Raw genomic sequence first — 12,623 nt, forward strand, 5'->3', positions numbered from 1 at the left:
CATTGTTGATGAATTATTTTCTCTTGAACCATATGGTATATAGTATTTAAAAAAGTAGATCTGTGTCCATGAATTTCTAGTAGATAGACCATATGGTTCAAGAGAAAATAATTAATGAAAAAAAGGATCTAATCAATCAACAATGGTATTATTTTCATTTGACTCCACAACTCTTCCAACTATTGACTTTTTTTCACAACTGCCAAACATTTACAATAAAGAAATATTGACACATACATACATGCATGCATACACACGTGTACACACACACACACACACACACACACACACACACACACACACACACACACACACACACACACACACACACACACACACACACACACACACACACACACACACACACACACACACACGTATAAAATTACCAAAAATACCATAGATTATCCGTTAATTTCCCAATTTCCAGAAGATTCTGGTGACTTAATTACCGGTAGCAACCCTAATCACCACACTCTCAACCAGAGTCAGATCTGGAGTCATGAACTTCCACTGCCTTCTCACAATTGACTCAGTTAACTGCTCATGTAATGAGCATGCAATTGCTTTGTAACACAGCTAATCAGGCATGTTTTAGGCCCGCTAAACAAATGGCGACTGTCAGAGGTACGTTTGAGTAATGTCCTTACAGCAGCTCATGCAATGAGAAATCTCAGTGATCCATCTTTAGCTCCCTCCCACCTAATTGAGCTTAATTAGCATGACACCTGATATCCTCCCTGTCCCTGGAATCTGTCGCCGTGCCCCCTTGATGACAGCCTATTTCAAAGATTTTGAGGAGCAATTTGGTAAGGGGCCATGCTATTCTGTCTCGTGTTACCCATGCACTATGTAGGCGGCGTTGGTTGATCCACGTATGCCAGTCCATTCTAACAGGCAGCATACCTCCACAGCTCTGGGTGCTCATTTGACAGCATGCCACACCCACTGCCGGACCCAAGGATTTGGTGCCTGCACCAACCGCCAGACTACACCCAGCGGGAGATACAACAGGTACATTGTTAATCTGGGATTAATGAAACCTTATTTTGTAGACGCGGGATTAGGTTCCACTGATGGCCCATACTGACAGGTTGCAGAGAGAGAGAGCAAGAGAGAGGAAATAGGAGAGAGGAGAGAGAGAGAGAAGAATAAGAAGCCTGGAGAGATGTAGATAATTAGCAGTGCAATCTGCTCACCTACTCTAAACTGCTTAACCTCAGACGGCCAGCCACAGCAAATCACCCTCCTGTTCTGATGAGGCCATAGACACACAGCCACCTCAAGACAGGAGCTATTGTAAAGGGCTAGATAGAGACTAAAGACACACAGACTGGACTAGAGCACACAGTATTCTGGGCCAGCCCCCTGGGACAACCATACACCATGGAGCCCTGTGGGGATCATCGTGGGTGGCCGACAGGCTCGGACATGACAAGGGGGCTGGGGGATTGGGAGTGTCACTGATCTCTGTGGCTGAATTAAAACTCTTAAGTTTAAACCATCCCAGAATCCATAGAGTATCCCAGGGGCTGATAGACAGATGGCTGGGAAGGGGAAAATTAGAGCAAAGGTCAGGTCCCCCCCACAGTATAGTACTGCCCCAATATCCCAGAAAACACTTAGGGCTCAAGACACAACAGAAAACAAAACACAACAGAAACTGCACAATAGTTTAGGGTACTGGGAAAATACCAGGTAGACTCCCCTTACAGGTAAATGTTTCCAATTTTCAGAAGTCGTCCCTTCTTGCAAAGATAATAGAACATCATCCATGTAAAAGACTCTTTATGCTTTTGTTACTGGGTTATCAAGCAGGAGATCGTTCCACCTGAACCTCAAGCTCACGTTTCCCAACATCTCAGTGCTTTTCCTATGTGCCCAGTCAGGCCTGACCATGGCAATGCTGCAGAAATCTGACCAACTTCCAGATCAGGTTGAATCCCTGCTTTTCAACAGGGAAAATGTGTGTTCATGGAAAGAAAACTAACCCTAAGCCAAAATACAAGGTGAGGAGCAAATCCATTTCCTGGTGCTGTCAAACAATCCCTTCATTCACTGCTATCTAAATGACACTTCCTTTGATTCTTCTGTTGATCTTTCCGATACACTGAGTGCTACCAAGACGTTCCACACTGGCTGGGTATGAACTGGGAGTAATCTGATGAGCCTTCATGCATCACACACTCACACCATATAACGACATCCTGAAATGAAACCTAAGGTAGCAGCTTTGATTACACAGCATACACTCAGTCATGTGACTGAGGTGGGTAACGAACTATAAGAGTGTTTTAACATGCAGAGTCCTAGCATAGCAGTGTCACTGGACTATTCATTTTTATTCATTTTATTTCACCTTTATTTAACTAGGCAAGTTGGTAAAGAACAAATTCTTATTTACAATGACGGCCTACCCCGGCCAAACCCTAACGACGCTGGGATAATTGTGCACCACTATAGGGACTTCCAATCATAGCCGGTTGTGATACAATCGAAACCAGGGTCTGTAGTGACGCCTCTCGCACTGAGATGCAGTGCCTTAGACCTCTGCGCCAGTCGAGAGCCTTCTCGGGAGTTAAGACCTCTCTCTAAAACTAAAAAGCTTAAAAATAAGCCTGTTTCATTTTCAATGTGGTAGAACAGAGAGGACACTTAGATAAAACAGATACCACAGTGAATTGTATCATCAAGTGTCCTCTCCCGATTCACTCAAAAACAACTCTAAAAGTTATGACCTCTTCAGCCCTTCGGGTGGGTCAGTCTGTCTGTTCTGACGTTAGCTTCTCTTCTCTTGTGCTGAGCCCAGACATCACTAGGAGAAACTCCCCCCAGTCCTGTCTCTCTCCTCCTCTACTCCCCAGTGACCCCTACTGGGAAACACAGGGACATGTCCCATAAACACACAGTAGTTGACACAAGGTTGGAATACTTGAAGAATGTATCCATCTTTCCTTGACAGAATTACACATCTGAGAAGTGTCAGACTTGTTAAAGTAATGATGTGGAAACTTTGCTTTTGCTAATTAAATCATGCAGGGATTTCCCCAAAGTGAGGAAGGATGTGCTAATAAAGATTGAAAACGGTGCCAGAAAGGTACCTCCGTTTACCCCCCCCCCCATGTAACCACATCTTCAGACTGGGGCAAAACATTTCCTCAACATATAATAATAATGATGCTGAAGATAAGTGTCTCCAGAGGCAGAGAGAGCAAAGCTGTGGTTTTGCCTGGTGAGGATCTGTGATCATTTACAGCTTATTTTAGACAGCTCTGCCCCCTCCTCCCCAAGGGAGCACAACACACTCTCCACTCAGAATCACAAAGAGAAAACACATTCACACAGAGTAGGGCTCACACTTGCAAGGCCTTGAAGACAATAAGTAAAGCTCAAAGAGCAGTGATACTAACAAGAGCAATGTGTGGGTTTCTTCTTTTTTCTCATCTTATTCAACTGTTGCCATGCACCTGCTGCAGAGATGGCTCAAATGTGCGAGTGCCTTTCAATTTTGAGAAAGCATTGTTAAAATTCCTCCAACAATGGATGTATATTTTTTTCTGTTTCAACTAGCAGGTTTATTTTTTCTCAAAAATACTCCCTCACTCTGAGATTTGAAAATACAAATTTAGCAGAAAGATTGTGATAAAGGTAATCCAGGTGGAGAACAATTAAGGATCATCTTCACACACAAGATGATTTGGTTTATGGATGACTTTGCAGGTAAAAATCTCTGGTATATCATATATACTGTGTTATATTGATGTTAATGAGAGTTGTTACTCTGCTCGTCTAGACATGGATCCAGCGGCCACAGGGTTACACAGGGACATTAGCCGAGCCTCAGAGGAATTAGCTCATTAATGTAATGGTAATAAGTAGGAGTGGGCCTCCCAGGGGGGTAATATTACCCAAGCATCTCCGACTCTGCAGTTGACTTTTTTGTAAATCACTCAGCTTATCTGAGAGGAGGTGATCAATACGGCAGCATTACTGTAAACAGATAATGTAGCAAGCGCTGGGGTTAGCGTCTATCTCACAGACGCCGACCATTACGCCATACAGCCACCCAGATGAACAACAGTGATTAGTGGACAGACGGGCCATGTCCTTGTGTTGAATCTCATCACTGGCTCCCAATATTCCCATCCCTGGCCCTGAATCCCTTACATTTCCCCCATATTGTAAAGGTGTGTGTTTATATATAATGAATGTGGGTGTAATACATGTTTAACCATGTACAGGACTACTATGAGTGTGGGATTGATTTTTTATTTTATATCTGTTTTTAATTGACCCTTTATTTAACCAGGTAGGATAGTTGAGAACAAGTTCTCATTTGCAACTGCGACCTGGCCAAGATAATGCATAGCAGTTCGACCTATACAACAACACAGAGTTACACATGGAATAAAAAAAAACATACAGTCAATGATACAGTAGAAAAAAATAAAACAAAAAGTCTATATACAGTGAGTGCAAATGAGATAAATTAAGGGAGTTAAGGCAATAAATAGGCCGTGGTGGCGAAGTAATTACAATATAACAATTAAACACTGGAGTGGTAGATGTGCAGAAGATGAATGTGCAAGTAGAGATACTGGAGTGCAAAGGAGCAAGATAAATAAATAAATACAGTATGGGGATGAGGGAGTTGGATGGGCTGTTTACAGATTGACTATGTACAGGTGCAGTGATCTGTGAGCTGCTCTGACAGCTGGTGCTTAAAGCTAGTGAGGGAGATAGGAGTCTCCAGCTTCAGTGATTTTTGCAGTTCGTTCCAGTCATTGGCAGCAGAGAACTGGAAGAAAAGGTGGCCAAAAGGATGAATTGGCTTTGGGGGTGACCAGTGATATACCCGCTGGAGCGCGTGATACGAGTGGGTGCTACTATGGTGACCAGTGAGCTGAGATAAGGCGGGCTTTACCTAGCAGAGACTTGTAGATGACCTGGAGACAGTGGGTTTGGCGACGAGAGTGAAGTGAGGGCCAGCCAACGAGAGCGTACAGGTCACAGTGGTGGGTAGTATATGGGGATTTGGTGACAAAATGGATGGCACAGTGATAGACTACATCCAATTTGTTGAGTAGAGTGTTGGAGGCTATTTTGTAAATGACATCGCCAAAGTCGAGGATCCGTAGGTCGGTCAGTTTTACGAGGGTATGTTTGGCAGCATGAGGGAAGGATGCTTTGTTGCGAAATAGTAAGCCGATTCTAGATTTAATTTTGGATTGGAGATGCTTAATGTGAGTCTGGAAGGAGAGTTTACAGTCTAACCAGATACCTAAGTATTTGTAGTTATCCACATATTCTAAGTCAGAGCCATCCAGATTAGTGATGCTGGACGGGCAGGCAGTGATCGGTTGAAGAGCATGCATTTAGTTTTACTTGCATTTAAGAGCAGTTGGAGGCCACCGAAGGAGAGTTGTATGGCATTGAAGCTCGTCTGGAGGTTAGTTAACACAGTGTCCAAAGAAGGGCCAGAATTATACAGAATGGTGTCGTCTGCGTAGAGGTGGATCAGAGAATCACCAGCAGCAAGAGCGACATCATTGATGTATACAGAGAAGAGAGTCAGCCCGAGAATTGAACCCTGTGGCACTGGCAGAGGGTTCAAGGGTTCAAGACTGCCAGAGGTCCGGACAACAGACCCTCCGATATGACACACTGAACTCTATCAGAGAAGTAGTTGGTAAACCAGGCGAGGCAATCATTTGAGAAACCAAGGCTGTTGAGTCTGCCAATAAGAATGTGGTGATTGACAGTCGAAAGCCTTAGCCAGGTTAATGAGGACCATGCCTCAGGACTACCTGGCATGATGACTCCTTGCTGTCCCCAGTCCCCCTGGCCGTGCTGCTGCTCCAGTTTCAACTGTTCTGCCTGCGGCTATGGAATCCTGACCTGTTCCCCCGGACGTGCTACCTGTCCCAGACCTATTATTTGAGCATGCTGGTCATTTATGAACATTTGAACATCTTGGCCATGTTCTGTTATAATCTCCACCCGGCACAGCCAAAAGAGGACAGGCCACCCCTCATAGCCTGGTTCCTCTCTAGGTTTCTTCCTATGTTTTGGCCTTTCTAGGGAGTTTTTCCTAGCCAACGTGCTTCAACACCTGCATTGCTTGCTATTTGTGGTTTTAGGCTGGGTTTCTGTAGAGCACTTTGAGATATAAGCTTATGTACGAAGGGCTATATAAATAAATTTGATTTGATGAGTACGGCTGCACAGTAATGTCTCTTATCGATGGCAGTTATGATATCACTTAGGACCTTGAGCGTGGCTGAGGTGCACCCATGACCAGCTCTGAGACCAGATTGCATAGTGGAGAAGGTACGGTGGAATTCGAAATGGTCTGTAATCTGTTTGTTAACTTGGCTTTCGAAGACCTTAGAAAGGCAGGGTATGATAGATATAGGTCTGTAGCAGTTTGGGTCTAGAGTGTCTCCCCCTTTGAAGAGGGGGATGACCACGGCAGCTTTCCAATCTTTGGGATGACCACGGCAGCTTTCCAATCTTTGGGAATCTCAGATGATACGAAAGAGGTTGAACAGGCTAGTGATAGGGGTTGCAACAATTTCGGCGGATAATTTTAGGAAGACGGTCCAGATTGTCTAGCCCGGCTAATTTGTAGGGGGTCCAGATTTTGCAGCTCTTTCAGAACATCAGCTATCTGGATTTGGGTGAAGGAGAAATGGGGAGGCTTGGGCGAGTTGCTGTGGGGAGTGCAGGGCTGTTGACCGGGGTAGGGGTAGCCAGGTGGAAGGCATGGCCAGCAGTAGAAAAATGCTTATTGAAATTCTCAATTATAGTGGATAAATCAGTGGTGACAGTGTTTCATAGCCTCAGTGCAGTGGGCAGCTGGGAGGAGGTGCTCTTATTCTCCATGGACTTTACAGTGTCCCAGAACTGTTTTGAGTTTGTGCTACAGGATGCACATGTCTGCTTGAAAAAGCTAGCATTAGCTTTCCTAACTGGCTGTGTATATTGGTTCCTAACTTCCCTGAAAAGTTGCATATCACAGGGGCTATTTGATGCTAATGCAGAATGCCACAGGATGTTTTCGTGCTGGTTAAGGGCAGTCAGGTCTGGAGAGAACCAAGGGCTATATCTGTTCCTGGTTCTACATTTTTTGAACGGGGCATGCTTATTTAAGATGGTGAGGAAGGCACTTTTAAAGAATGACCCGGCATCCTCTACTGACGGGATGAGGTCAATATCCTTCCAGGATACCCGGGCCAGGTCGATTAGAAAGGCCTGCTCGCTGAAGTGTTTTAAGGATGGTTTGACAGTGATGAGGGGTGGTTGTTTGACCGCGGACCCATTACGGATGCAGGAAATGAGGCAGTGATCGCTGTGTTCTTAAAAACAGCAGAGGTGTATTTGGAGGGCAAGTTGCTAGGGATGATATCTAGGAGGGTGCCCGTATTTATAGATTTGGGGTTGTACCTGGTAGGTTCATTGATCATTTGTGTGAGATTGAGGGCATCAAGCTTAGATTGTAGGATGGCCGGGGTGTTAAGCATGTCCAAGTTTAGGTCACCTAGCAGCATGAGCTCTGAAGATAGATGGGAAGCAATCAGTTCACATATGATGTCCAGGGCACAGCTGGGGGCAGAGGGTGGCCTATAGCAAGCGGCAACGGTGAGATATGTCTGAGGGGCCAGATTGATGTGCTCTGAAAGAGGGTTATCACAAGTTCTGACCCAAGCTCATAGCTCTCAGGGTCCCAACAACAACCCCAGGCCTGAGGCAGCACTCTACTCTATAGCATGGAGGACAGAGAGAGCAGAGACAGCCCAAAGACAGCTAACCTATCACAACCTGAGCCCACAGGTGCTGGGTAGACAGGAACTGGCAACACGTTGTCTGCTTTGCACATCATGAATATACTGTTATTATGTACTATACAACATATAATACCACTTTATCAAGTGGAACACATACTAAGAACTGTCAACAAAACTGGATAACGTTCTTGAGCTTTACTTTAGGAAGGTTACATTCTAACATTCCTATTTGTGATGACCACACAGGAGTGACCTGCCCCTTCATGCTTGAAAGTTGTCCTCAGTCTTATGTATATTTCTAGAAGATCTGAAGAAGTTATTTTCAACATGTTCAGACAAGGTGGTAATTGAGTCCTGAAAGAAGGTAACAGGGAGGCCATTCCTTTGTCACTAGACATGGCACACTTCAGCTATGGATTGGACTAGGAGCCCGGCAGAGGATGAAAGAAGTACCTCTAATCTTATTCAACTCCTCTTCCTCTGTACGTCAAGTGGCTGTCTCAAAGCGTAGGAACAACAGTGAGTGTGGGTGTAGTCTCCCGCTTCAACAAGAAGAAACAATCCAATTGTGAGCAAAAGACTCCTAGCTACCTACAAGTAAAAACCTGTCCACCCAATTTAAGTTAATAAAATTCCTCTCGATACGGAAGTCTGCTTCAAATTCTCCAGGATTAGTGATGGAGTGAATCATTTTTTAATTTTTTAAAAATCTATAAACACGGGATGGCCATATTTAAAAGCATTAGAAATATAAGAAGCATTTGTCCATTAGTAGAGGTTTGGGAAACAGTAAATGCTAATGAGTGTAGGAGAGAGGCCATTCCAGTCCATTAGAGAGTTCCAGTGTTGTGAGAATGGCGGTCTCTCAGAGGTTATCTACTGGCAGGCCACACTAACTCCAGACCCACAACTCAAAACCACGACAGAGTCCTTCTGATGGATTAGACACATGGCCTTTCTGTATATCAACAGAAAAGAATGAACACAAAATAGATGACCAAAATGTAATCCCTTTCTCCTTCTAAAAAGGTTGCATTATTATTCATGATCCATTCTGAAAGTATTGATTGAGATACGAGCACTATAAACAGAGAAATAAAAGGAAGGGTTGAGGTTACCTCACTCACTTTACGCAATTGCAAAAACATCACAAATTGTAAACAGAGGAGAGCTGTCACGGAGGTCAGAGTGTGGAACATGTCTTTAGAGGCTTACACAGCAGCTGGTAAGGCTCATGGGTTTTAAGTGGAGGTCCGGTTGGACGACAGACAGTGAAATGTCGGCTCATGACTCATGAGAGCAGCAATCGGCCAGGATATTGGTTGTGAAGAGTATGGGAATATGGGGATGGGGATGGAAAAAGGACAAAAAAATACAAAATGTCAATTTCAATGGATTCATGAAGTTGTATTGTATGGGGACCGTGGAGGTTCCAGCCAAAGTAAATGGAGTAATTTGACATCCCGTACACTTCCTCACAGCTGACTCAGCAGAGGTGACATCACGAGAGGTCAGCAAGATGCATTATGACCAATGACGATGACCCTCACAGAGCCACAAACAGCAGCCACATACCCTTCATGAACAATTTGTATTAAAACATAGTGTCATTATACACTACTTGACCAAAAGTATGTGGACACCTGCTCGTCATCTCTTTCCAAAACCATGGCATTAATATGGAGTTGGTGCCCCTTTGCTGCGATAACAGCCTCTACTCTTCTGGGAAGACTATCCACTAGATTTTGGAAAATTGCCTCGGGGACTTGTTTACATTCAGCCACAAAAGCAGGTCGGGCACCGATGTTGGGTGATTAGGTCTGGCTCGCAGTCGGTGTTCCAATTCATTGCAAAGGATTTCGATGGGGTTGAGGATCAGGGCTCTGTGCAGGCCAGTCATGTTCTTACACACCGATCTCAACAAACATTTCTGTATCGACCTCGCTATTTACACAGGGGCATCGTCATGCTGAAACAGAAATGAGCCTTCCCCAAACTATTGCCACACAAAGTTGGAAGCACAGAATCGTCTCGAATGTCATTGTATGCTGTAGCCTTAAGATTTCCCTTCACTGGAAGTAAGGGGCCTAGCCCGAACCATGAAAAACAGCCCCAAATCATTATTTCTCATCCAAACTTTATAGTTGGCACTATGCATTCGGGCAGGTAGCATTCTCCTGGCATCCGCCAAAGCCTGTCGGACTGCCAGATGGTGAAGCGTGATTCATCACTCCAGAAAACATGTTTCCACTGCTCCAGAGTCCAATGGCGGCAAGCTTTATACCACTCCAGCCAACACTTGGCATTGAGCATGGTGATCTTAGGCTTGTGTGCGGCTGCTCGGCCATGAAAACCCATTTCATGAAGCTCCAGACGAACAGTTATTGTGCTGACGTTGCTTCCAGAGGCAGTTTGGAACTCGGTCGTGAGTGTTGCAACCAAGGACAGACTATTTTTACAAGCTACACGCTTCAGCATTCGAAGTCCCGTTCAGTGAGTTTGTGTGGCCTACCACTTTGCGGCTGAGCAGTTGTTGTTCCTAGACTTTTCCACTTCACAATAACAGCACTAGCAGGGCAGAAATCTGACGAACTGACTTGCTGGAAAGGTGGAATCTCATGACGGTGCCACGTTGAATGTCTGAGCTTTTCAGTAAGGCCATGTCAATGTTTTCCTATGGAGATTGCATTGCTGTGTGCTCAATTTTATACACCTGTCAGCAGCGGGTGTGGCTGAAATAGCCAAATCCACTAATTTGAAGGGGTGTCCACATACTTTTGTATATATAGTGTAGTTTGTGTAAAACCCTCTAATCTGAATAGAAAGTGTATCAAAAGACCGTGTGTGTGGAGACTAGGTTAGCTGTATTTGAATGTAAAAGCTGGAACTCACTTGATTGGAATGCGTGAGACTGCGGTGGGGGTGGAGGTTGCAGTGACTACCTGCAGAATCTGTTCCAGAGTAGAAAGTCCCCCTCCCACCTGGAATGCCACTTGATCTTCATTGTTCTGTGGAGGGAGAGAACAAGAACCGCAGTCAGGTAACAGGGAGCCGGATGGACAAGGGTATCACGTTGCTCTCACTGAGGACCCAACGGCTCTTTTCCCCTCACCTCCCACTTCCAAAGGGGAGTTGGGAGTGAAATCTGAAAAACACAGCGATCCCCAAAGCATTCCTGTTAAATCTCAAAAGTGCACAACCCCAGCTCCACCCCCACGCCAGCCAAGTCTCAGTGGAGGACAGTTACTCTGCAGAACTCCACACACACACACACACACACACACACACACACACACACACACACACACACACACACACACACACACACACACACACACACACACACACACACACACACACACACACACACACACACACACACAAAACCAGGGTGGTCTGTGCTCACAAACACAGGCCGAGGAGAGACTCTAGACAAGTAAATAACTGAGAAATCAAACAAAAACTACTAAAGAAAATCATCAATCAAGATAAGAGTCTTGGATACATGCTGAATTGACTTTTTATTTATTCCAATATGAAAACAGCTATAACTCTGACCGAGGTACTGCACCCAGCTGAGGCTAGCACATGGGATTTAAAATGTATAGTAAACAATTATCATCATTAAACTGATCAACATGTTTAGTCTAACACAATACAGTGGTCCATAGAGTGAGTCTAGAGTGATCTAGCGATCAAACAGGCCCTAAATTAGAAGAGGGCCGTGCCCTGCTGTTAGGATAGGAGAAACGAGTCAGAGCTCTTGGCATTTGGTCAGATGCTGCTGCAGCTACACAGTCCCATAAATCAACAGCTCCAAAGCCCAGAGCAAGCGGCTGCTATCAGGCATGTTAGTGCCTGGGTCGACCGGGAGGATAGGGGCTGCAGGGCATCAGGGGAGGAGTGGGTGCTGATGGAGGGCTTTCCTCACACGGACGGAACAGCCAGGAGGGTGCACACCTCACCACATCACGCAAGGACGGACGGAGGTACACTGGAGGTTGCTTCTACACCTAATGAGGTCACCGTCTCCCAGGTAGTGTGACAGCCTCTATATCCAAGCACTTCAACGTGTTTTTGTTCCACAGATAAGGGGTTTGCCAACAAGCCTGAACACATTGAGGAAGCGCTTTGCAAAATTATATATAAGCCCTTCATCTGTCACTCACATGGAGTGCCAAGGCACAAGTCCTCAGGATCCGGTGACAAGTAAACACTGAACTCGGCTAGGGTTAAAGTATTTTGGACCAACACACTGAAAAGCACACCAGAAAAGCTCCTGCACTGAGGATTATAGAAATCTCTCCAATGGTCCAATCAGCACCGTGTGTGGTTGTATTCTGTTTGTAAGAGACCAACCTCCCTTTGTGGAGGTTACCAACACTCTTCATACTTAAATTACGATGGTCTCTAGCACTGAGCTGGGTTTAACCCACTCTTAACTCACCCATCAACACGCCCATCTGAAAGCTTCTGGGCTAAATGAGAAAAAGGCAGCTCTTTCATGGTAGTAATCAAATGGTCTTCTAAGGGAGTTAACTGGGACCTGCCCAGTCCTGGCTGTCTGACGTTAAAGCCAGACTGGGACATCTTGGCTGAGTCTGCCTTGGCAGCTTGACAGATCAATCTGCTGTGGCGATGGAAAAGAAGAAGAAGAATGGGTAGAGAGGATTAACCTCCAATCATTTTAGGCAACATCTTAAGGCAGTCTACATCTGCAATAACCATGGCATCCCTACCAGAGAGGACCAAGAGGAGACCTATCTGCTGATGTGGAGATATAAATCATTCATTTCTCAAAAGCACACCATCAGATCTAGGCTATCAATATTGGTG

At 45.1% G+C, this 12,623-nt stretch overlaps 1 protein-coding gene across 2 annotated transcripts in view; it reads right to left on the minus strand.

Annotated features, from left to right (window-relative positions):
* The window catches only part of LOC124001109 (S phase cyclin A-associated protein in the endoplasmic reticulum-like), a 102,062-nt gene that overhangs the window by 34,403 nt on the left and 55,036 nt on the right, over window positions 1-12,623 (minus strand). For both annotated transcript variants that reach the window (XM_046307682.1, XM_046307673.1), the window contains one exon: window positions 10,680-10,795. In XM_046307682.1, the coding sequence (XP_046163638.1) occupies window positions 10,680-10,795 (116 nt within the window). The remainder of the gene's footprint in view (window positions 1-10,679; window positions 10,796-12,623) is intronic.

This window comes from Oncorhynchus gorbuscha, linkage group LG02, assembly GCF_021184085.1.
Source record: "Oncorhynchus gorbuscha isolate QuinsamMale2020 ecotype Even-year linkage group LG02, OgorEven_v1.0, whole genome shotgun sequence".
Taxonomy (NCBI): Eukaryota; Metazoa; Chordata; class Actinopteri; order Salmoniformes; family Salmonidae; genus Oncorhynchus; species Oncorhynchus gorbuscha.